At 40.0% G+C, this 23579-nt stretch overlaps 3 protein-coding genes across 4 annotated transcripts; 1 reads left to right on the top strand and 2 right to left on the bottom strand.

Annotated features, from left to right (window-relative positions):
• Positions 1-6292: 6292 nt before the first annotated feature.
• Positions 6293-8725, bottom strand: LOC131684884 (transmembrane protein 185B). Its single transcript, XM_058968127.1, has 6 exons — positions 8471-8725; positions 8242-8312; positions 8079-8184; positions 7803-8010; positions 7365-7749; positions 6293-7304 (listed from the first exon to the last, which is right to left on the bottom strand). The coding sequence occupies exons 1-6, from the start codon at positions 8506-8508 to the stop codon at positions 7066-7068; spliced, it is 1047 nt and encodes a 348-aa protein (XP_058824110.1). The 5' UTR covers positions 8509-8725; the 3' UTR covers positions 6293-7065.
• Positions 8726-15728: 7003 nt separating this feature from the next.
• On the top strand, positions 15729-20569 carry LOC131684881 (heat shock 70 kDa protein cognate 4). Its single transcript, XM_058968124.1, has 2 exons — positions 15729-15930; positions 17683-20569. Exon 2 carries the CDS (start codon positions 17683-17685, stop codon positions 19648-19650), a length of 1968 nt encoding a protein of 655 aa, XP_058824107.1. The 5' UTR covers positions 15729-15930; the 3' UTR covers positions 19651-20569.
• A 1420-nt stretch (positions 20570-21989) lies between these two features.
• LOC131684888 (sex-regulated protein janus-A-like) lies at positions 21990-23121 on the bottom strand. 2 transcript variants are annotated; one of them, XM_058968131.1, is made up of 2 exons: positions 22633-23121; positions 21990-22573 (listed from the first exon to the last, which is right to left on the bottom strand). In XM_058968131.1, the coding sequence occupies exon 2, from the start codon at positions 22545-22547 to the stop codon at positions 22176-22178; it is 372 nt and encodes a 123-aa protein (XP_058824114.1). In that variant the 5' UTR covers positions 22548-22573; positions 22633-23121; the 3' UTR covers positions 21990-22175. The 2 variants fall into 2 exon arrangements, with proteins under 2 accessions (XP_058824114.1, XP_058824113.1); XM_058968130.1 differs by having other exon boundaries at positions 22637-23119.
• Between the last annotated feature and the right edge of the window lie 458 nt (positions 23122-23579).

The following is a 23579-nucleotide window of genomic DNA, read 5'->3' as shown; positions in this document are numbered from 1 at the left end:
TTGGTGTACCTGGGTTATAAAACGTGTCCTCGAAAAATCATCAGAGCATTCCGTATTAACATATTTGTATTTGGTTAAACTAACGTATTTTTAGAGCTTTTAATTAAAACCGAAAAATTAGCAAAAGTTGAGCAAAGCGAAATTGATGCTGGTAGAGCTTCTGCGAGCATTTTGCGCGATTTGTGCGAGAATTCTGGCAAATAATTCGCTCAAATGCAACAAACGTTTCTGACAGAAGCGGTTAAACCAACCGATGCTGCTCACTTTTATCCCAAATCCAGCCAGGAATGTACGGTGAAGATTGTTGTACGCTTCCTGCCACATCTTCGTCAGATGTTTTGCTCGATTCGTGCTAACTTCTACCAGGTAGGAATTGCCAGGATCTTTGCACAGTTTATGTCCGAGTTATGCCAGGGTTTTGCTCGGTTCCTGTCAAAATTTGCCAGAAAACGCGAGGGAAACCGAGTTCGCCCTAACTCAACTAACCCGACAGAATACGCGCAGAAATCTCACAGGGTTGCCAAACCAAGACTGACAGAAATCTAGCAGAGAAGAAAATTTGGTGACTGAGATATTTTGAAAAGGATGAAATTTCAAAATACGCGGTTAAAACATAGACAAACAGACATAACACTCTGAAATTCACCATCGCCCATGTTGAAAACAATAATTTTTAAAATATGTTGGTGTGCAGAAACGCCACACTTAGTGTGGTGGCGCTACGGTGCATTCTTAGAAGCTTGCAGGTAGTAGTCGGGTAAATAACTTTGTAAAAATGGGTGGCCGGTACGAGTTCGTGATGTGTCAAAACAGAGAAGGTGCAACAATTGGAAAATCGTTTTTCCGGTTTCCACGCAATCCACAAATGTAGGTAATTTATATATAGTTTTGCTAATGTTTCATAAGACAATAGGCTTATTTTCAGCTGTGCGCATTAGGTGCAACCTTGTTGCTCGGACGAACTGTTGGAACGGTTCAATCTCGAAGGAATTCAATATGTAAAAAATCGTTTATTATGTTCCGATCACTTCCAGTCGCTAGCGCACAAAAATGCTTCACATCCTCGACAAGGGTAAGCTAGATTCGTTAGATTAAATTAACAGTGATCAGCTCCTGCTATTTTAGATTACGGGAAGGTGCTGCTTCTGCAAATATTCAGCACAAAAAATGTCACAAACACCTCTATATTGAACACGGCGAGGTAGATAAGAGCAGCTCACTGTATATTTTCTGCAGGATAAAAAATGCAACAACGCTTCCGAGCACCATACTCTACAATATAGGATTCCAAGCATTCACCGTGTTTAAGCAAAAATTTAAAAAGTTCATATAGCGAAATCGGCAGAATGTGAAAATACGGTTAAAGCAGTACCTCAGTTTCGATCAGTATGAAGCGTACGTCTGTCAGCAATGTTACGATGTGTTGGTTGATAAACGGAATGAAAACAAAAAATACGATTGAAACGAACTTTAACGACAAGAAAGAGAAACCGTAAAGCAATTCGTATCAATTTGCCCGAATAAAGTTGGCTTAGATGTTTAACATTTAGTATTTCCCGCATTTTTTATTGTATAACTTGATTTAAACAAAAATAAACATCTACATTTATATAAACATGCATTTGAATTTAACTAACCAACTTATATCATAGCATAGTTATTTTGTCAAATGCTTTTAAACAAACAAACTTTCGTTGAGAAGCTTTTACCTGTCAAAGGTGACGAAACCAGCGTCGCTATCTTCGATGAGGTGAGCAAATAAGTTGAGTAGGAATCACGATAGATAGCGCTAGTGGCTAGTAAGAATGCTTTAAAAAATGTGATTGATAGAAATATCTGATTTTTGTTCAATGTGTTATGTCTGTTTGTCTGTGGTTAAAATAACGTATTTATAGAGCTTTTATTCAAAACGACATATCTACAATGAGTGATTCCCTTTTGTTTACTTTCTCTTTCGATTATTACGGTGTCACTATAGCACTTTTCACTTATTTTACTGTACAGATCGAAAGACGGTGGTTTTGACTAGCATATTATGCAAAGAGTTGAGGGATAAATATTAGAGCGACCGAATTATTAATAGATGAAAAAGTAAACAATGCGAGTCACTCATTCTAGCTATGTATTTTTGAAAAAACGCTCAAGATTTATGGTGAAGATATGTAGAAGCCAGAAAAATTCTATGTAATATCAGCACATACCTAAGAAAAGACAACTATAGTAATACGATTTCCAGAGCCAGAGTGGAGCCGGAATTTGACGTCATCGAATTAACTTATGGGATACTGTTTTAGTTACCGCAGGGCTCATTTCGCAGTATTGGCATCATGATCAGAGCAAATTTCTTAATAAAATATTGTACACGGAAAAATAATTCAACCCACAGAATAAATCCTTTTAACTTAAATTTAGGTAGTTTTGCGTCGCTTTCGCACTTATGAGTGTTGTCAAAAACAAAGAGAGATTCGACTCAGTCCGGGTCTACCATGGAATAAGGTACTTTTGAGTTGTTTGAAGTATAATCAAAATTAGGTAGATTCAAGTTAAATTTAAGTAAATTTAACTCAAAGTTGAGTATAAAAACATCTCAATGAGTTGTGATTTTTGGCGTGATTAAAGGGAAACTACCTTCTACACGGTTTACCTAATTTTACCTTATTCCACGATACCCCGAGATTGAGTCAAAAGAGCTCAACTTTTGGTAGTTTTTCGTATCCGTGCACGTTTTATTGTAAACGAGCCATTCAGTCATTTTGAGGCGACGAATTGAATTGGCACATTTGATAATAATTGCTGAAAAACGTCGAAAAGTATGTATTACCCAAGTGCTAATTATTTACTTTAGCTCAATTTATCAGTAAAACTGACTGAAAACCAAATACAAATGTTATTTATTTTGTATTTGCTGAAATCTGCGCTTCTAATGTTTCAGGTTTTCGTATGTTTTATTTACAATAAGCGTTTTTACACAAAATTGCATAACCCTTTTTAAAGTGTCATTCATCCCATAAGAGAATTAGGTTCTTTACAGGCACAGCTAACCTCACTTTTCTTGACAGTTCGCTTGTACTGTTTACATGGATTTAGAAAAATTTGTGGACGACTAGATTCGCTCGAAGAAATTCGTAAATAATTTTTCTAAGTCCATGTAAACAGTACAAGCGAACTGTCAAAAATGAACACTCAGTTCATTTGTGACGTCAGCGTAAAGTATTCAATAATTCAATTATTGAGTTCTACAAGATGACGATACGAATGAACTCATGATGAATGAAGTTCATGTTTGACAAAACCCAGTGGTTTGTTTACTTTGTCAGTTGCGTGAGTTCGAGTGCAACGGGTGCTCATCTGTTACATTCGAGCTCACGTAACTCCCAAACCACCGAGAATTGTCAAAAGAAGTTCATCCGGCTCATTTTGAAGGGTTATGTCGGTTGATCTAAAACCTAACCGTGCGCCGATTCAGGGATGCCAAGTGTTTTTTTCAAGAAATCTGCAAAAATTTACGAAAAAGTCGGGATATGTCAGGATGGCCAATTTTTTTTATTTGAATAAGTTTCATTGTACATCTATGAGCTGTATTTGTTGCAATTTACTATTTATATCACAAACTAACAGACATAACACTATGAGGGCATTCCCTTAAAAATATCGATCCTGCAATTTTCCCAGAACACTAGCTCCATCTTTTATTCACGGTCCCAAACCTTTATTTGCTGGTGGGTTACCCCTCAGGCTTGGGAACAATTTTTTCTTGTTCATATGTCAGTGGCACCATAATTTCAAAAGCGGCCACAGTCCCAACTACAAATATATTTAAAATGACCGTTAAAGTGGACGAAGCATTATTTTCGAGTATTATGTCTGTTAATCTGTTTTTATATGTTAACAATATATCTCGGCTTTCTGAAAATTCGGTAATTGCGCCGCCAATCTGACCAATATAAATGCTTAATTTTCAGCATAAAGCATGTGGATTAAATTTGAGTGTATCTGAGCTTTCAGTATCTTGAATTACTGAACATCCAGCTGATGAAAACTCAACAAAATTTATTCACATTTAGCGAAAAAAAAACTTTGGTGCGTTGTGTTTCCAGTTATTCCAGTTATAGTTTTGTTTTAAAAATCGTAGGTCAAAAGGCAGTTCAAAAATCAACGATGCAACTCATTTTATTTTCGAATTTGTCTGGATAAATCTGGACAAATTTTCTGAATTCTGGATCAGACAAACATAAATCTGTATGTCTGGGCGACGCTTAAAAACTATAAGAATCCAGTTAAATCTGCGCCGATTCTCTGTGTTCATAGTTAACTTAAATTGTTTGTTATTGGGCTCTATTCTCACAGTCGCGTCACCTAGTGACTAGAAGAAAACCACGGCTCACAGAAAGGAGGCTTGCTATTCCGCGAATTGACAGTTTTCGTTGACGTCAGAGAAATCGTTGAAATAAACAAACGGATTTCCCGAAAGTTGTTAATTGACAATATTTGAGCTCTTACGGTGGAAAAAATAGTGTGCAATGGGTTTTTGACGTAAATTACGCCATATTTACACTAGACACAGTGGATAATCAGTACATCTATGTGATTATAGCGTAAATCGGGAATTGGGTCATTAAATGAGAAAAAAAAGTCGTTTTTTATTACTTACATCGATAAAGCTGATTTTCGTGATTGCAACAATATTTTTTTCCAACTCAGGAAACGTGAAAATAATATTAAAATTTAAAATAAAGAAATATGTTGATAGTCTGGATTTGACACTATAGGAAGGGTTTGACATATCGAATTTCACGACAAATGATGCCCTGTCAGAAAAAAATAAGGCATGTTTTCTCGGTTTTTCCACAGGGTTATTTTTATTTGACATGAACACCATACATTGCATATAGTTTTTTTTCATTTTGGGTGTTGTCCTGATAGGCCAGATGTAAACAACCGCTGTTTTCCTATGTATGGTTGCCAAGTTTACATTAGATTTATTTTAAAAAACAAAACAATCGTTTTTACGTATTACAACGAATTTTTTTTTGAAATCATGTTATATTATGTATATTGGACCTAAAATTTATCGAATGGAACGGAAAACTATATATAGCTTAATGACCCAATTTGGATGCAAGCCATAGAAAACATATCCCACCGTAATTTTCTGATCATAGTAAAGGTTTTGGACATTCGCATAGCTTCCTTTTGATTTACCAGGTGCCGATCATTCGTTAGCAGCAAACAATATATGAATTTCATGTAATTGTTTTCGCCGACGATTTCTATGACGCGCTCTCGTCAAATGTTTACACTAACGAGCTAGCCTAGTATATGTAAGCCGTGGAAGAAAACATTCTTCTAGTCACTAATGGCGATTTCGCTTGAACCTGAAACTGAGTCAGGTTCTAACCCCAACTGCTGTCAGTTCATACATTTTGACAGCAGTTGGGGTTAGGAACTGACTCAGTTTCGCTTCAAACGAAAACCACATAAGTGACGTGACTGTGAGAATAGGGCCCATTGTGATGAATGCAAAAAAGTGACTTTTGGGCATACAATTTTTGATGTTTGTAATTTTCACAAATGTCTAAGAAAACCTACAAAGTTTGAACTGTATTTTTATTCTATTCTTCGGGTTATAGCCAGTATCAAAACAGTCCAACACAATACGAACACCTGAAATTGGAAACCCTCTTTATTATATTACTTTACAAAAATATCGGGAAAGTCCACGTGGACATTGTGGGAAGGGAGGTAGGGGTACATGAATTGTCCACGCAGGGGGAGGGGGGGGGGGGTCATAAATGCAGATTTTTTGGTCCACATGGTATATGAATGGCCCCTAACAGTCTACGACACAAATTCGGTACATGTTTCGATGAGGATCGCTGCGGGAGATACAAGACTCTGTTTTAGGCCCACTGGCTTGGTATATGATGTCTAATGACATTTTAACGCTAAAGCTCTCTATAAGAGTCCAGAGAGTTGGATTCGAGGGTGTGGGGAAAACACCGGAGCATGTGACCTTTGACTGGCCAAAATCCGGAATCGCCGTATTGACTCGTTGAATAGGTTAGGTCCACCGCCCCGAGGACTAGCTCACGTCGAATCACACCGAAGGCGGGTTTTTACCGCTCTAGGAAGTATGGTATCGTGAAAAATTCCGCCGTCGGGAAAAACTCGGTTGCAGTAGCAGAACTTTCCCACCGGGGACAAACCGGGTAGATCACGACATATCTGTGCGCAAAACTCCTGCCAGAGAAACATTAAGGCCATCTTTGACTTTTCAATTTCAAACAATTGGTTTGTTCTGCGTATAATTTTATTTACAAATTGCTATCCCAATAATTGTTCACGGTATGCTTCTCTTTTTCTATATCATCGCATGGTTTCATCGTACGAACAATTTTCCAAGAATCTCTTTTCTTTAAGGGGCTCAAAGTGAGCCCGATAAATAGTGCTTTTGAAAGTATACCCTAAGACAGATGATGTCGTCCACTATTTAGTCAACAAAAATATTTTTCATTAGGGGTAGTATAATTTGTCAACCCTCCATGCCGATACTGAATACTAACAGCTTGAAATGAACAGATTCGACTGCGAATACAAATTCATAAATTTTCTATAATTCTCGATTTCACTAAACTACATCTTGTGTTATAAAATCAACTAATCTAATGGGTTAAATAAATAGGCTTACGGTAGCTTATGTTGTATATGTGTAGATGAATACACTGTGCAACCACTAGCAGAGGTTGCGACTCGAACATAAAATATTTGATAGAGACAACTGTCTCGATGAAAAAGAAGTTTGTTTAAAAACTGATATGAAATAATATGGCGAGTTTGAATTCAAATGAATGAAGGAGTTATTATCAATCACATTTTTGAAGCAATGTAGTGCTTGGTGGATGCTTTGAATTCAGCGCTCAACATTCTCTGCGAAATCACCTAGTTCCTTAACCAGCTCATCTCGATAGATTCCTAATAAATTATGGTTTCATTTGTGCTACAGTCGCGGTTTGCAAATACAGACGTAGGTACAAAAAAATTTCTTACTTATTCCGAGAGGCTGCCCTAATCCGGCAGATCTATACTGATGATCGGCACAACCGGCTTGAGATGATCGTTCTTTTTGCTCAGAGCTTTTTTGCCCTTTTTTCCATACTTCTCGAACTCGTCCAGTTGTACACTGGTGTCAAGAGGCACGTTTTGGCCAGCACTTTCCGTGTGATATGATATGTTACCGTATTCTTGCAAACAGGGCAGCACACCCAGAAGGAAGTGGCAGAAGTTTTTCCTTATTCCAAACCACCCTATACCGGAAAAATAATAAAAATGGCTGCTTTCAGAATACGCTATTATACGATACTTACATTTATTGCCACCCTTGGCATTGAAACTCAGCAGGATTAGTACGAAAAGTGCAGTCAGCAGTGGTCCAGCCACTGCAATGAACGGCCAATCTAAATCCTCATCCAATTTGTCCGCCAGCAGTACTTGAAACATCAGTATTGGAAGCACAGTGGCACAGTTGCCGATAGCCGAGTTGATCGCTGACTTTTTCTGCTGTGAAGAAACTTCAGGCGTCCGTAGTAGGATTCCACAGAATATTATACTATATAACACGGCCACTAAACTTAGACATAGAACAATCCACAGTGGCACAAAGACCACCTCCCAGCTCCAAGAAACAAATCCGTCTAGTTTAAGTGGTAGGAACACGAACTGGAGGGCGTTGACCGCACAGAACAATTCTAGCTGTAAAAGGTACAATTATATACTAAACAAAATAATCTTTCTACAATATGTACCTCAAAAGACCGATCGTGTTTGACGGCCCAAACACAAGCACCTACGCTGGCAACGCTACCAAAGATAAGTGGAATGAACACTAATACCCAGAGGTGCCGTCCGGATGTTAATCTATCACAGGCCAGTAATTCAAACATCAGTAAAATTAGGTGCAGCGATAGCGATATGAGCATCGCTTTGAAGTGTGAATACGAATCTCCCTCGACTCTGTAATGTGAAATTTAAAAAGCATTTTTGCAAAGATTTTTAGAGTATCTGAAACGGCTTCGCGCTACCTGTAGTGTGGATAGCGGCACCAAACAACAGCTCCTACGATTGCCCCTAGTGTTGCAACTGATTTCCATATCCATAGTGGTATAAATATTACCCAGTACGGCCAATCTAAGTAAAGGCCGAATAAATAATCACCAGTCGGGTTGTGTAAAATCAGTTCCTTACCTATGAACTCATCCAATCGTAAGCAAAATAAAATTGTGAATGTAAACAAACAGCAGTGCACCACGAATTTGCTTTAAAAAAGGAAAAAAAAACTTATTATATACCACTAACAAGACCATTTTTTAAAACTATTTCAATCGATAGAAACCTTGAAAAATGCTCAAATTACAACCCATTACTATTATAGTGACCCTCAGAAAGCGAAAGGAGTACTCAACCAGTAACTTACCTCGGATTGAAATCTTGGAACAATGATTGCAGATTCATTGTGGTGCCGTAATTTATAGATTTATGATTACTTTGTCATGGCTAGTATGTGGGGCACGAATATCCAAAACGAAAACTTGCTTATGCTTTTTACACTGCTGAGGAAAGAAAAATCAAAAACACTTCTTGACGTGCAAAAGAAAATCTGAATGCCTTGGATAAAAAAGTGCAGCAATCACAATCCGTCAATAAAAACCGATCGTGTTCGTTAGATCGTCGTGCAGATTTTTTGACAGCTGTGTTTTCAGTTGAATGATCCATGTACGTGTCGGCGCGCAGATGGCGTGATAGTACCCAGTAAAGTTCAGTCGGAAATGCGCCGGAATTCCGGCTGCTTCTAGTTAGTATTCCGGCTCCAGCGACACAACCGATTCTAGTTAGAATCGGTTGTGTTACTCCCACCCAGTCACCAAATTTTCTGGCAGAGACCATTCTGTTAGGTTTCTGTCACTCTTGGTTTGGCAGCCCTGTCAGATTTCTGTGCGCATCCTGTCGGGTTAGTTGAACTAGGGCGAGCTCGGTTTCGCTCGCGTTTTCTGGCAAATTTTGAGAGGAACCGAGCAAAACCCTGGCATAATTCAGAAATAAACCGTGCAAAGATCCTGGCAATCCCTACCTGGTAGAATTTAGCACGAATCGAGCAAAACATCTGACAAATATGTGGCAGGTAGCGTACCGGATTCCTGGCTGGATTCTGGCTAAAAGTTAGCAGCATCGGTTAGTTTTACCTAGAAAAACTCACACGCTCATTGATAGTAACTCAAATTTGAGTGGCTAGCCACTCAATTTCATAAAAACTGCGCATGGTCAAAAACTGAGTTCGCCTCGTTTACTCAGTTTTGAGTTTTTGATGCAAATGTCAAATGTGAGTACATTTTACTCAAAAAGCAAATTTGAAAAATAATCATTCAGTATTTTTAATATTATTACAAAGAATCTCACCGATACTTCAAGTATCCTTTACCTGTTCATTCAGACGCGATGTCTGGAAATATAATCCGACGACGTTTCTTCACATCTCTTTTATACCAATCGGTACATTGTAGAACTAGCAGAAACTCTAAAAACACGAATAGAAGTTAGATTAGAATAAAAAACAAAACTCAGAGAAACCTACCTTTTAGTTTTCTGAATGTTCTGCTTCGACTCTACAGCTACTAGGTCCGAGGCTAGATCTTTTATTAAAGTATTAGACGATGTCGAACTCCTCGCACTTTTTCTTGAGGATAAGTAATTTTTTCACTCAAAAATTTAAAAATTGAATGGTTATTCACCAGCTTAGTTAACTCTACTCAAATTAAAACTCATTTTTTGACATATTGCGTCTATTTTTCAAATTGAGTGCTCTGAACTCAAATTTTGAGTAGTTTTGAATGAGCGTGCATAGTAAGAGAACTACGGAGAGAAAAACAGCATTTTTGGCAACGTATGCCCCGGCATTGTATGACAACACGTCCAATGTTATAAGGATAGGCAATGTTCGATTGGATTCGTTTTTTGACAGCAAAACGCGAATCCAATCGATCCAAAATGGAGTCTCCGCAGTACTCTTTCTAGAGTTTTTCTAGTTTAACCGCTTCTGTCAGAAGCGGTTGTTGCATTTGAGCGAATTCTTTGCCAGCGTTCTCGCACAAATCACGCAAAATGCAGGCAGTAATCCAAAACCCAGTGAGCAAATTTTCTGGCAGAGACCGCTCTGCTAGATTTCTGCAAGTCTTGGTTTGGCTGCCTTGTCAGATTTCTGCGCGTATCCTGTCGGGTTAGTTGAGCTAAGGCGAACTCGGTTTCGCTCACGTTTTCTGGCAAATTTTGACAGGAACCGGCATAACTCGGACATAAACTGTGCAAAGATCCTGGCAATTCCTACCTGGTAGAATTTATCACGAATCGAGCAAAACATCTGACAGAGATGTGACAGGAAGCGTACAGAGATGTTGGCCGTACATTCCTGGCTGGATTCTGGATAAAAGTGAGCAGCATCGGTTGGTTTAACCGCTTCTGTCAGAAACGGTTGTTGCATTTGAGCGAATTCGTTGCCAGAATTCTCGCACAAATCGCGCAAAATGCTCGCAGAAACTCTGCCAGCATCAATTTCGCTTTGCTCAACTTTTGCTAACTTTCTGCTTGCCACGCTGACCGGGAATAACCTAGTCACCGTGACAAGCAGAAATTCAGCAAAAATTTAGCAAAGCGAAATTGATTCTGGCAACGCTTCTGCCAGCATTTTGCGCGATTTGTGCGAGAATTCTGGCATAGAATTCGCTCAAATGCAACAACCGTTTCTGGCAGAAGCTGTTAAACTAATCGATTCTGCTAACTTTTAGCCAGAATCCAGCCAGGAATGTACGGCCAAGATTTCTGGACGCTTCCTTCCACATCTTTGTCAGATGTTTTGCTCAATTCGTGCTAAATTCTACCAGGTAGGAATTGCCAGGATCCTTGCACGGTTTAATTCCGAGTCGTGCCAGGGTTTTGCTCGTTTCCTGTCAAAATTTGCCAGAAAACGCGAGCGAAACCGAGTTCGCCCAAGTTCAACTAACCCGACAGGATGCGCGTAGAAATCTGACAGGGCTGCCAAACCAAGACTGACAGAGATCTAGCAGATCAGTATCTGCTAGAAAATTTGGTGACTGGGGAAGGATGAGAAGTAGAGGCCAAGTAGCGAAATGAATGCCGTCCGCAAATAAAAATCTGTTTTTGTAATTGATGTAAAATGTGTATGATGAGTGTATTTTTGTAATTAGTTTCCCCGCAATGATTGACTCGGTTTGAAAGGATTTTCACGTCGTTCGTTCAGTAGTTTCTAGTTTCCTTTTTCTGTTGTTTTACTCCAAGTCTTGATGTACTTGGGAACCTCAACCCCCTCCACTTCCACTTCTGAAGCTTAACAGGGCTATTTGAATTTTAGAATTGTACCTGTGATGAGACACGTAAATGGTGGTATTTCTTGACTGGCTGAACGACGGGATTCTCTTAGTTTTCTTTTCGGCGCTATTCGATTCGAGTCGAAGTCACTCGATGGTTATCCAGGTCTGCCAAATCGTTCATTGATATTTTCGGGTTCTTTTACTAGAATCCGCCCTGATGTTTAGACCCTTAATCGCGGGTTCTTTTACGAGAATCTGCCCTGAGGTTTAGACTCTTGCCGGGCAAATACAACGTGACAAGTGGTCCTCTTCGGAGGTGGTGCTTAAATCGCTTGTTTGAGTTCCCTGGGGAACAATTTCGCAGCACCGATCCCAGAGATGCCAGATACTTTTTTCAAATGTCTACAATAATAATTTTAAAGTCTGGGAAGAACAAAAAATGTCAGGAAAACTTGTGAACCTACCAGTAACCAGAAATCTGACAGGGCTGCTAAACCATGACTGGTAGTAATCTAGCAGAGCGGTCTCTGCCAGAAAATTTGGTGACTGGAAGGTTTTGCTTGTATTTTTCTCATTTTTTAAATTTTATGCATATTTATAATAAAAACATGCCTTTAGTAATTGGAGACATGAAATCCATATTACTTACCGTGTTCAAACCAAAATTTTTGTTTCTCCTTATTTTGTATCTGCAAAATCTTGGAAATTTGATATTTAAAATGTAGATATGGTAAAATTTGGCAGAATTCCTCCCAGATAGCTCGGGCGATAGCCGGCAACGAAATAAAATTTTCCAGATAACCGGCAGCGAAACAAAATTTTCTGGCAGAATTTCTGTGGGTCTGGCTAAGAGAACTCTTCTTGCAACAATCGTCATTGGAAAATTTTTTCGCCTTACACGCAGAATTTTATTTATGCATCGATAGCAGACTTTTCTATCTGCCTCTCGTTTCTTCTGCTGTCAATTTTATGCATTGGACATATTCGGTCTATCCACTCATTGAATGCTTACTAGAAGTATATGCATAAAAATGCATAAAAATCACAGCAGAACAAAAGAGACAGGAATAGAAAGTATGCTAACTGTGCATATTTTTGTTTCTCAGTGTAAGGTTATTAACGGTTTTTCCTGCCGGATTTCCGCCACTCGGTCAAACCATTCGGAATCCTGAATGGAGTCAGTATGGATTCCAAATCAAATGCAACAACCGATTCTGAATCGGAATCGGTTGATGCATTTGATTTGGAATCCATAATGCCCTCTAAGAACGGTTGGTTTCAAAATCGTCCAATGAAGGACGCTCGTTGGACCAATTTGGACAACGTCCAAATAACCGTTCAACGAACGTCCATCGTTGGACCCGTGTTGAACGATTTTGAAACAAATTTTTGGACGTCTCACTGGGTGGGCAGGCACGCAGCGACAGGGTCGGTTTTGTATCGCTTCGGGGTTTCTTTGTATTTTTTCCATGAGTATAGCGGAGTTCTGGCAACATCATATTGATAATTCTGACAGCTGACGGATATCTGCTGGCTGTCCGATGTTCTTCCAAGCGGGTGCGAAACAAATTCGAAGATTTAATGCTTGGTAAAGTTCAGCCGGAAATGTGCCGAAATTTTGTCTAATTCCAGTTAGTATTCCGGCTCCAGTCACTGGAATACGAACTAGAACTAGGAGGGCACATTTTTCTTGTGTGAGATGTCATATTTTTTCGAACGAAAAGGAAGAAGGTGAAGAAGAAAAGAAAAAGACCCCTACCTTTCTTTGTTCAGATTGGTTAGTGATGTAAATTTTTACTATTTGCAGGCCCAGCCACCATACTTATTTTTACCACGTGTTTACAAGCCTCGTTTCGATTGGTTAATTTTGTTGACGTTATTCTTTAGAGATGAATCGAATCAAAGAGATGAAATTATTCTAAAGCTCTCACGATTTGGCTAAATTCTGACGAAACTTTAAGTTTCTTTTTTAAGATTATACAATACTTATCTCTGCCAACCCAGGCATTAGTAATGTTTATTTACTTTGCACGATTGGTCGGCCCAAAACGGTATTTTTGTCTTCACACTATTCGCGTCTCTCTCTATTATTCTCCAGATGCATGAGCAATTACTCACTGAGAAGCCCAAAAAAATTATATCAAAATCGTTCAACACGGGTCCAACGATGGACGTCTCTTGAACGGTTATTTGGATGTCGTCCAACGAACGTCTTTCGTTGGGCGATTTTGAAATTTTGATTTGGTATGAATAATTTCGCTAGTAAGAAACCAACAATATCGCTCAAATTTGACAAAGTCCGTTTGGAATACGGCCTCTGCGGAGTAGTTCAATCATAGAATTGATAAAAAAAATGATATGATTAGTAACCAAAATTGACAAAACTGAAATGACGAAAGTAACTTTTTTTCTAGTAGATACAGAACACTAGATTGGGATTGTCGCTGGCATCAGTGGTAGGAACATCATTGTTTTTATTCCAGGATATGCCTGTCAAATGGGTCAAACAAAAAAAAGCAAAAAAATAATCCTCTATTGTCGTTTCATAGAGACTAATCATTTTTGTTTCCTCTTTGCTAGCAAAACAATGACCATTCTTGGCTGATGTATTTTCAGTAATTAGAATGCAAAAATTGTCTAAACCTGTACTGAAATTTGATAACTTTTCATTTCCTTGTGCGGTATATACAAACTCTTCCATTTCATAACAATAACAGTCGAAAATTCACCTCGAGAAAATTCGTTATATTGAATATATTGATTTCACACATAATTTTTTGCCATTTATAGTAGCGCATAAAAATTATCTGTCACGCATAGATATCATGTAAAAACTAATGAAATTATAGTAGTATGCAACATAGAAATTTGTTTCATAGCAAATATCACATCAGTTTTCTGTTTGCCTTTTGTTTATTCTGCTGTAAATTTTATGCAGTTTTCGGTCTTGAATGCATAAAAACAGCAGAATAAACGAGATTGAAATGAAAAATAGCCAAGCTCTGCAGTTTACTAATTTGAAGTTTATTTAAACGGTTTGTGGCTACAAGCAGGCCATATATTTCTGCGTGTATCAAAAGTGCGGACCATAAAGTTTTGCTAGAGAGACTTTCGAAACATTAACATATATTTACTATAAAAACTCATAGTAAGAGAACTGCGGAGAGAAAAACAGCATTTTTGGCAACGTATTCCCCGGCATTGTATGGCAACACGTCCAATGTTATAAGGATAGGCAATGTTCGATTGGATTCGTTTTTTGACAGCTAAACGCGAATCCAATCGATCCAAAATGGAGTCTCCGCAGTTCTCTTTCTAGAGTTTTCCTAATATATACCGAAAACAAACATGCTCCGAGGCGAAAACAATGGGAATAAAAGCGACAATCCTAATGTAGTGTTCTGTATGTACATTTTTTTCTTCATAAAGCTCTTCTGAATGTCTTGATCGCAAATGTTCGTTCCATTTAATGAAGCATTTTGGCTGAATAATTGGTGTAAAAAACGGTATGGTTTTTAATTAACATTCAAAACAAAACTTCGAGAATGTCAACGCCTTTTTCACTGTTCGGGCCAAATGAGTTTCGCTGTTTTCAAAAATTATGCTTGAAATAAAGTTTTCCGTGTTCAGTCAGACTCACGATTCCGAACCGGTACCGGAAAGTTTGACTGGGATCGAGCTAATCAGCAAATGACTTTTCTAGCTAGTTCCTTTCAAAATTCTAGTTTAAATGTATCAACCGATACCGGCACGGTGGAAACCAGTCAGAATTTTGAGCCATATTACGAATGAGCTTGACTGGGTGAGAGAAAGCGAGGTAAAAGTTCACGACACCTATACATATACGTTCTCGTTCATCCCGACACGCATACAGATTAAGTACGAACACTGACCATAGATGCCAGATTTACAGACATGTATATAATGGCGTAGTCTTAAAAATTATCATTTTTGCTGCAGACTTTACGAAAATACCGAGAACAGCGGCCCTTACACTTTCAGTACTTTTGTCAAAACTAGAAAGTACACGGTGTTTTCACGATCAAGGTTTTTATTGATACTTAAGAGTATTGATAAAAGATAACGATATGATGGAAAAAATGGATATATACCCATTCAAATGTTACTAACATGTTGATAGAAATTTAAACAACACGTTAATATATTGAACGTCTAAGGCGTCTACTAATCTAAAATAGTTCTACATATTTGAATAATTCTGGACCTTTTAAATATAAAGCGAAAATTTTTGAAAAAAAAAATCTGGCATCGTTGACATCGACCGCCATCGAGCCGAGCGCGCTTTCTAGAACCATCTGGAACAAGTTGGCAATTTATAAATATTGCAGCGAACAAGCCGCCCGCTCGCATTCACTGATCAGCATTTCGAGTAGATATACCATAAGGTTCCTGTGGTGTAGTGAGAGTAACCAATCGTTCATCCAAGAAAGAGGAAGTAAGTGAAGTAAAGTAAAGCGGAAGAAAGTATATTCCAGTTCGTTTTAGTGCGAAAAAAGTGTTCAATTTTAAACAAAGTTATCGAATCATTTAAAAGGTAAGTGAAATTGATATCAATGCATGGGAAATTCGTGTTTTTTGTGATTAATTACTGGGTAAAGGGTGCGGATGATTCATTTGCAAATTCCCCACTTGGAAACAAGATGGCTTTCCAGTTAGGTACTTGTCTTACGCAATGCTTGGCTAAATCGTGCATGGTATTGCTCGGTTTTATTGGAATCTTTAATTTCCTGTTTGAAGGTATTTAATTTCAGTAAAACAGTGATAAAATAATTAAGAAGCTCCAAAGCACATGCTGCATTTGTAGCACATGTTCTAGAACATGCTGGAATATTGTTGGAATCAATGTGGTACTTAACCTCAATTCAGATGCAGGCACCCGAAAGTTGATTCTGGGGAATTCTCCGCCATGTATTATGCCTTGAACTATCAGATTTATTCTCATGTGCGTTTTAAACAATGCATTATATGCACCAGTATCGCGACCGGACGCGAATGCAAACTTACTCGATGGCCTTCCGTTTATGGAGAATCGTCTGGAAACATGACTCCCCTCTGTGCTGCATATGCTCTTATCGATATTTTACGATCTCAAGGTGCGATATGGTAACCGACGCTGTGTAAGGTATGATGCAGCAGTTTTTGAAGTGTTCGTGTGGTCTCGTGGATTTTTAAGTACGATTCACACCGGTACGGAACGTCACGATAAGTTGCATGCAGTTAAATGGAGGAATTCACACGCACCATTTCAACGGCATGGAACGTTTTGACGTACGGCACGTGTGAATGGGCACAAAAGAAACGCATTTAACTTATTCTGACGGAACGGTGGCGTTCCGACGTCGTTGACGGGAGCTGATGTATCGTCTGAATAATCCTTTATAGGGGCATTTAATGAGTATGTAACTACCTAGCTAACCATCAGGCAACGTGGTTTTCATAAAGGACGCTGGTATTTCCGGTATTTCGTAACTAATGGCGTTTTTTTTTTGATTGTGCCCTACACCGGTGTAATCAGTCCATCTCTTTTTTTGTACTACATCGGTGCAGCACCAAGAAAAACGAAAATGCCATAAGATTTCCTGGGTGGACCTAGTTTTGTATTTACAAAAGCGTTTAACACCCATCAAATCTACGACTACACAACCACTTACAAACCGCTGCATCATACCCTACTGAGCGGTGGCCATCAATTGCAGTTTTATTTAATGAGGTTTACCCTTGGAATTGCATGTTCATCCTTATCGTGGTAAAAGGTGTGAAAACAATTTTTACAAATTGATTTGCACCCTCCAGACCGCATTCTGTCGAACAATATTTTCTTTGTGCCGGAAGGTTTCTTGTATGTGTTTCGATACCTTTGTGACAGTAGTTCGGCAAACTTATGCTGATTTCGGTTTCAGATCAGAGTCGCCCTAGGTTCGCCCTAATATTTACAAAATCCATACAAAAGTGACAGCTCAGGGCGAACCTAGAGCTACTCGATTCTAAAAACGAAATCAGCATTAATTGCTAGAAGGAATTTGCAATTCATGCATGATAAGATGCGCTGTGAGTCAGATTGCGGAAATATGACGTAATATGTGAACGCACAACAGTCATCCGTTCATTGAAGGGTGATTAACCTAGAAATTTTATTGAATTAGTAGGATTTAACACAAAGCTTTAGAAATCCCTAGCCGTCATCTCAAACTTGTTCTGAACCATCTAATATCGACGACTAACACAATACATTGCGAGCCCCTTTCGATTAAATAACATCTAATTGCTATTTTTTACCCATTCTCAGATGGCAGCCAAAGCACCAGCAGTCGGTATCGATCTCGGAACCACCTACAGTTGCGTCGGAGTGTTCCAGCATGGCAAGGTGGAAATTATCGCCAACGATCAGGGCAACCGGACGACACCGTCCTATGTGGCGTTCACTGACACTGAGCGTCTGATCGGCGATGCCGCCAAGAACCAAGTCGCCATGAATCCGACCAACACAATTTTCGACGCGAAACGTTTGATTGGACGCAAGTTCGATGACCAGACCGTACAGGCCGATATGAAGCATTGGCCGTTCGATGTGATCTCGGTCGAGGGCAAGCCAAAGATTCAGGTCGAATACAAGGGTGAGACCAAGAATTTCTTCCCGGAGGAAATCAGTTCCATGGTGTTGACCAAGATGAAGGAAACCGCCGAAGCCTACCTGGGTAAGACGGTGACTAACGCGGTCATCACTGTGCCCGCTTACTTCAATGATTCGCAGCGTCAGGCCACTAAAGATGCCGGAACGATTTCCGGTTTGAATGTGCTGCGTATCATCAACGAACCAACCGCCGCGGCCATCGCCTATGGTCTGGACAAGAAAACTGCCGGCGAACGGAACGTATTGATCTTTGACTTGGGTGGCGGTACTTTCGATGTGTCCATCCTGTCGATTGACGACGGTATCTTTGAGGTAAAGTCCACCGCTGGTGACACTCATCTTGGTGGAGAGGACTTCGACAACCGTCTGGTGAATCACTTTGCTCAGGAATTCAAGCGCAAGCACAAAAAGGATCTGTCGACAAACAAGCGTGCTCTTCGTCGTCTGCGTACGGCATGCGAACGCGCGAAGCGTACTCTGTCATCGTCGACTCAGGCCAGCATTGAGATCGATTCGCTGTTTGAGGGTACCGATTTTTACACCTCAATCACCCGTGCCCGTTTCGAGGAACTGAACTCGGATTTGTTCCGTTCCACAATGGAACCGGTCGAGAAGGCCATTCGTGACGCTAAGATGGACAAGGCCGGTATTCACGACATCGTCCTGGTTGGTGGATCGACTCGTATCCCGAAGGTACAAAAGTTGCTGCAAGATTTCTTCAATGGCAAGGAACTGAACAAATCGATCAATCCCGATGAGGCCGTTGCTTATGGCGCTGCTGTCCAGGCAGCTATTTTGCACGGAGATAAGTCCGAGGAAGTTCAGGATCTGCTGTTGCTCGATGTCACCCCACTGTCGCTCGGTATCGAAACCGCTGGAGGTGTGATGAGCGTTCTGATCAAGCGTAACACAACCATCCCAACTAAGCAGACTCAAACCTTTACCACCTACTCGGACAACCAGCCCGGTGTGCTGATTCAGGTGTTCGAAGGTGAACGTGCCATGACCAAGGACAACAATCTACTCGGAAAGTTCGAACTGTCCGGCATTCCACCAGCCCCACGTGGTGTTCCCCAGATTGAAGTTACCTTCGATATCGATGCCAACGGTATCCTGAATGTGACTGCCTTGGAAAAATCCACCAACAAGGAGAACAAGATTACCATCACCAACGACAAGGGTCGCCTTAGCAAGGAGGACATTGAGCGAATGGTTAACGAAGCCGAGAAGTATCGCACTGAGGACGAGAAGCAAAAGGAAACCATCTCCGCCAAGAACGCTCTGGAGTCGTACTGTTTCAACATGAAGGCTACCATGGAGGACGACAAGCTGAAGGACAAGATCACCGACAGCGACAAGACGATCATCATGGACAAGTGCAACGACACTATCAAGTGGTTGGACGCTAATCAGCTGGCGGAGAAAGAGGAATACGAACACCGCCAGAAGGAGCTGGAATCCGTCTGCAATCCAATCATTACCAAGCTGTACCAGAGTGCCGGCGGTGCCCCTGGTGGTATGCCTGGATTCCCTGGTGGTGCTCCGGGCGCTGGTGCGGGCGGTGCTGCTCCAGGTGCCGGCGCCGGTACCGGATCCGGACCGACCATCGAGGAGGTCGATTAAACCTTACGTTCTCCAGTTCTCCCTTTTCAATTCAAACATTTGAATTCGATTGCTACAAATACTTACAGAAATTCACAAACAGGATCGATTTTAACAGAAACAGACACAGCAGTGGTCACATTCCTCTTTTTAATAGACTAGCAAACGCATTTTTCGCAATGGATTGCATTTGTTTTTTTTTTTTGTGTTTTGACCTTTTCATTCTGACTGAAGTTCTATGCAATTCATTTTAAGCGTCGCTATTTGGGGTTCGTTTACTTTTAGCTGTCAGACTAAAAGGATTTGTCTGAAGTGGACCCTACACGAGACAAAAATAGTGACCATAATATTTCTATGTCAATTTGAATTCTATTGGCGATTTAAATGTCGGTAAAGAAGTTTGCGCCATTTGCTTACAATGAACCTATATTTGTCAAACATCGGTCTTTACAAAAAAATTAGTTGGACATTTCATAAATGTTTTACAAAAATTCTGTAAGACATGTACCGACTTTGGATCGCGAATTGAACTTTAATTTTCAACGCGCTCTTACACTATCAATAATTGGTTTATTGTCTATTTCTGTTCGTGTAGGGTTCGCATAACGGCGCTTTGTTCGACTTTTCCTGTTACGATATTAGACTAATCCAGAGATTAATTCTGTTATACGACGGATTGATTTTTTGAACGAATACGGTTCAATCGTATTCGACTCGGTTTGCTGTCATTTACGTGACTACGCGTAATCATTCGGAATTTAGAATAATTTTAGGAAATCCGTTCAAAAAAGCATTTCGTCGTAATACCCAGTGCAGCAGACGGTTACATATTTGAAATTACTAATACCAACTGTGAACAAACACACCAAATAGAAAAAAAAATTAAACTCAGCTAGCGAATGAAAAATAAACAATCGGAAACAAGTTTTGAATCTGAAAACGTTTTTTTATGTTGGGAATGATCCGAAAGTCCATGGTTGTCTGCTCGTACCGCCACGTAATCCATCCTGTGCATATCAAGGGCCCTATTCTCAGTCACGTCACCTAGTGACTAGAAGAAAATTTCCTTCTAGTCACTAAGTGACGTGACTGAGAATAGGGCCCCAAATCAACACGACTATTCCGTTGAAACAGTCCTCTTGCGTCATCCGAAGAGATTGAATCGGGTAAAATTTGACAGTGAAATGAGACGCTGCCGCAGTTTGCTAAACAGACAACGAGAGAGTAATTTATAGGCGACATTATTTAAAGATCGGTGTGTTTCGATAGCCGCTTGGCCTTTGTTGTAGATGGAGCATGAGGGCATCCAACCGATACGTCTTCACCTAGATCGTTACGATCACGTAGTGGGTTGCTTCGTATAGACGGCCACGTCCGACTTTTAGGGAGTCCGGCCGGAATCCCTGTCAAAAAAAATGCGGACGAACATGGTCAGGCGATTTGAAAAATTTGACGTTTGACTCAACTCGCCTGTGCTAATTGCCCCTAGGAACAAATGCAATTTGCGAATGCGATTTAAAGGCAATTTCAATACTTATACAAATTTTCTGGCGGCTGAAATGGACTTGGTTGTTTTTTGCGTTTTTCAAACATGGCGGTTCACGTTTGGCTTAAGCTTAAAATTGTTTTTTGAGCAATTGGTGTGTTCTCACTTGTATTTTGTTTGTCTAGTGCACTTCATTTAGCCAACGAATGTAGAAAATTGTGGAATCGTGTGTAAGTAGTAGAATAAGATCTCTGACCTAAAGTCTTAATGAACGTCAGATTCTGATAAGTTTTGGTGTGCAATACCGATTTCACCTTTGATTCTGCCTATAAGTTGGTGGCGATTACCTAGTATACTGGTAAGTATATGTGAGTAGATAATGAATCTGAAAATAAGTACTATTTTTAATTTCCATATTAGGCAATTAAGGGCGATTAAATGGCGCGTTCCGTGAGTGATTTGGGAGCGATTTAAGGGCGGGTTGGGCGGCAAAAAAATGAAGGCGGCGAATCGCCCAAATGTTGCATTTGAAATAGCCCCCTAATTGCCAGCAATTTGCTGGCAAATTGAAGAGCAATTAGCACATTCGAGTTGGCAAATAGCCCCCCGTTAGCCAGCAACTTGCCCTTTTTGACTGGGATGTTGTCCTTCCCAACGGTTTTAGACTTGCTCTTTGGCAGTCCTGCACAATGCCTTTTCATACAACATTTACAGATTTCAGATCTGTAACATTGCGGTTGGGTCGGATCTTCTGGATTACGATACCCCATACTGTCACAGGACATTATTTTTCTTGAACTCGGAAATTTAAAACCTTCTCTGCCAATAAATGATGGAAATGCATGGAAGCTGCTGTTTTGATTTGCCAATAGAATTTCGAGTTTGTTGTAATTTTATTGAATAAGATATTCTGTCGGTTTACAGCTAGTATCAGGACAAGGAAATAATTACTTCGATATTTTTTGTAATTTATTAGCTCTCGATTCCCTGTTGGTTACAATCGTGTAGGTACCATAATAAAAACCTGGCAGTTGAAACTATTCCTCCGGTCAATGTCAAACTAATAACCTTCATCCGTCGTTTCAATATTAAAACTACCATATTCGGTCAGTAAAATTCGTCTCGTCTCCTGGTGATCCGCTTTGCCGTAACCCTGCGAGTATCCGTAGACTTTGATCAACTTTTCGTCCGGTCGATGTTCGATGCGACCTCCGCCGAGACATTCCGTTTCCAGTCCCAGCCCGGCCAGTGCACTGCTAACTTCTTCGTAGATATCCGAATGCCACTGGGCTCGAGCGAAACCGCGTACGATGTTCTTGCTCGGTTCGCTACCATCGGCTTTCTCTCGTCCGTATACCTTGATCAGTATGTACTTGAAAATGCCTTCGTCGATTTCCACTAGCGGTACGGCTTCCAGCTTTGCGTCCACCATCGCGCAGTTAGGCCGGCGTGTAATGGCTAGAAACGGAAGGATGTAAACTACGGGAAATGAATAGATTGTTACTGCTTATATTTACCTACCTTGAAAATTCGTAATATTTCTAAAAATATTTCGAATCACCGGCCGCATAAGCATAACAACCGACAGAATCTAGACAAACTTGTCCAATTGTCCTAAGTGCAAATGAGATCCCACCTTTGTTTACTTTTTTTCGTTTATCACGGCTTCTTCATGGCGTTTCCAACGCATTCATAAATTTTGCGCTACAGTTTTAAATGCAAATCGCTAGTCGTGTCGTTGGCTGTACTTTCTGATGAGTCTCAGACCCACACGGAAACGAAAAACTACCTAAAATTGAGTTCCTTTGACTCAATCTCGTGGTATCGTGGGGGAACTTAAAATTAGGTAAACCGTGTTGAAGGTAGTTTCCATTTAACCACGGCAAAAATTACAACTCATTGATAGGTTTTTTATACTCAAATTTAAGTTGAATTTACCTAATTTTGAGTTCAACCCAAACAACTCAAAAGTACCTTCCTCCACGGAAGACCTCGACTGAGTCGAATCTCTCTTTTTGTTTTTGACAACACTAATAAGTGCGAAAGCGACGCACAACTCAAAAGTAAGTTAAAACAACTTATTCTGCAGGTTGTTTTATTTAACCGTGCAGCTCAACCAGAATGGCATTCGCTACTGTAAACGAATGCTCTCATTTACCCTTAGGACCTTTTGACAGTTTCTCTAGGAATTGCCAAGGCTGCGCATAAAACTTGATGTCTAGAAATGTCATGTTGAGTACCGCTGTGAATTCCCCCTACAGTGAGTTGACCTTTTAGAGTTGACCCACCAAGCGAAGACAGCAACCATCAAGCGGAGAAAACTACCCACGAGGATGCGCTACCTGGCGGTGAGCACTGTCACCACTGCGAAAATGCCGACACCTACACGCAGAATTTTATTTATGTATCGATAGCATACTTTTCTATCTGCCTCTCGTTTCACCTGCTGTAAATTTTATGCATT

Source organism: Topomyia yanbarensis, chromosome 2 (genome assembly GCF_030247195.1).
Source record: "Topomyia yanbarensis strain Yona2022 chromosome 2, ASM3024719v1, whole genome shotgun sequence".
NCBI lineage: Eukaryota > Metazoa > Arthropoda > Insecta > Diptera > Culicidae > Topomyia > Topomyia yanbarensis.
This window is presented reverse-complemented; position numbering and strand designations above follow the sequence as displayed.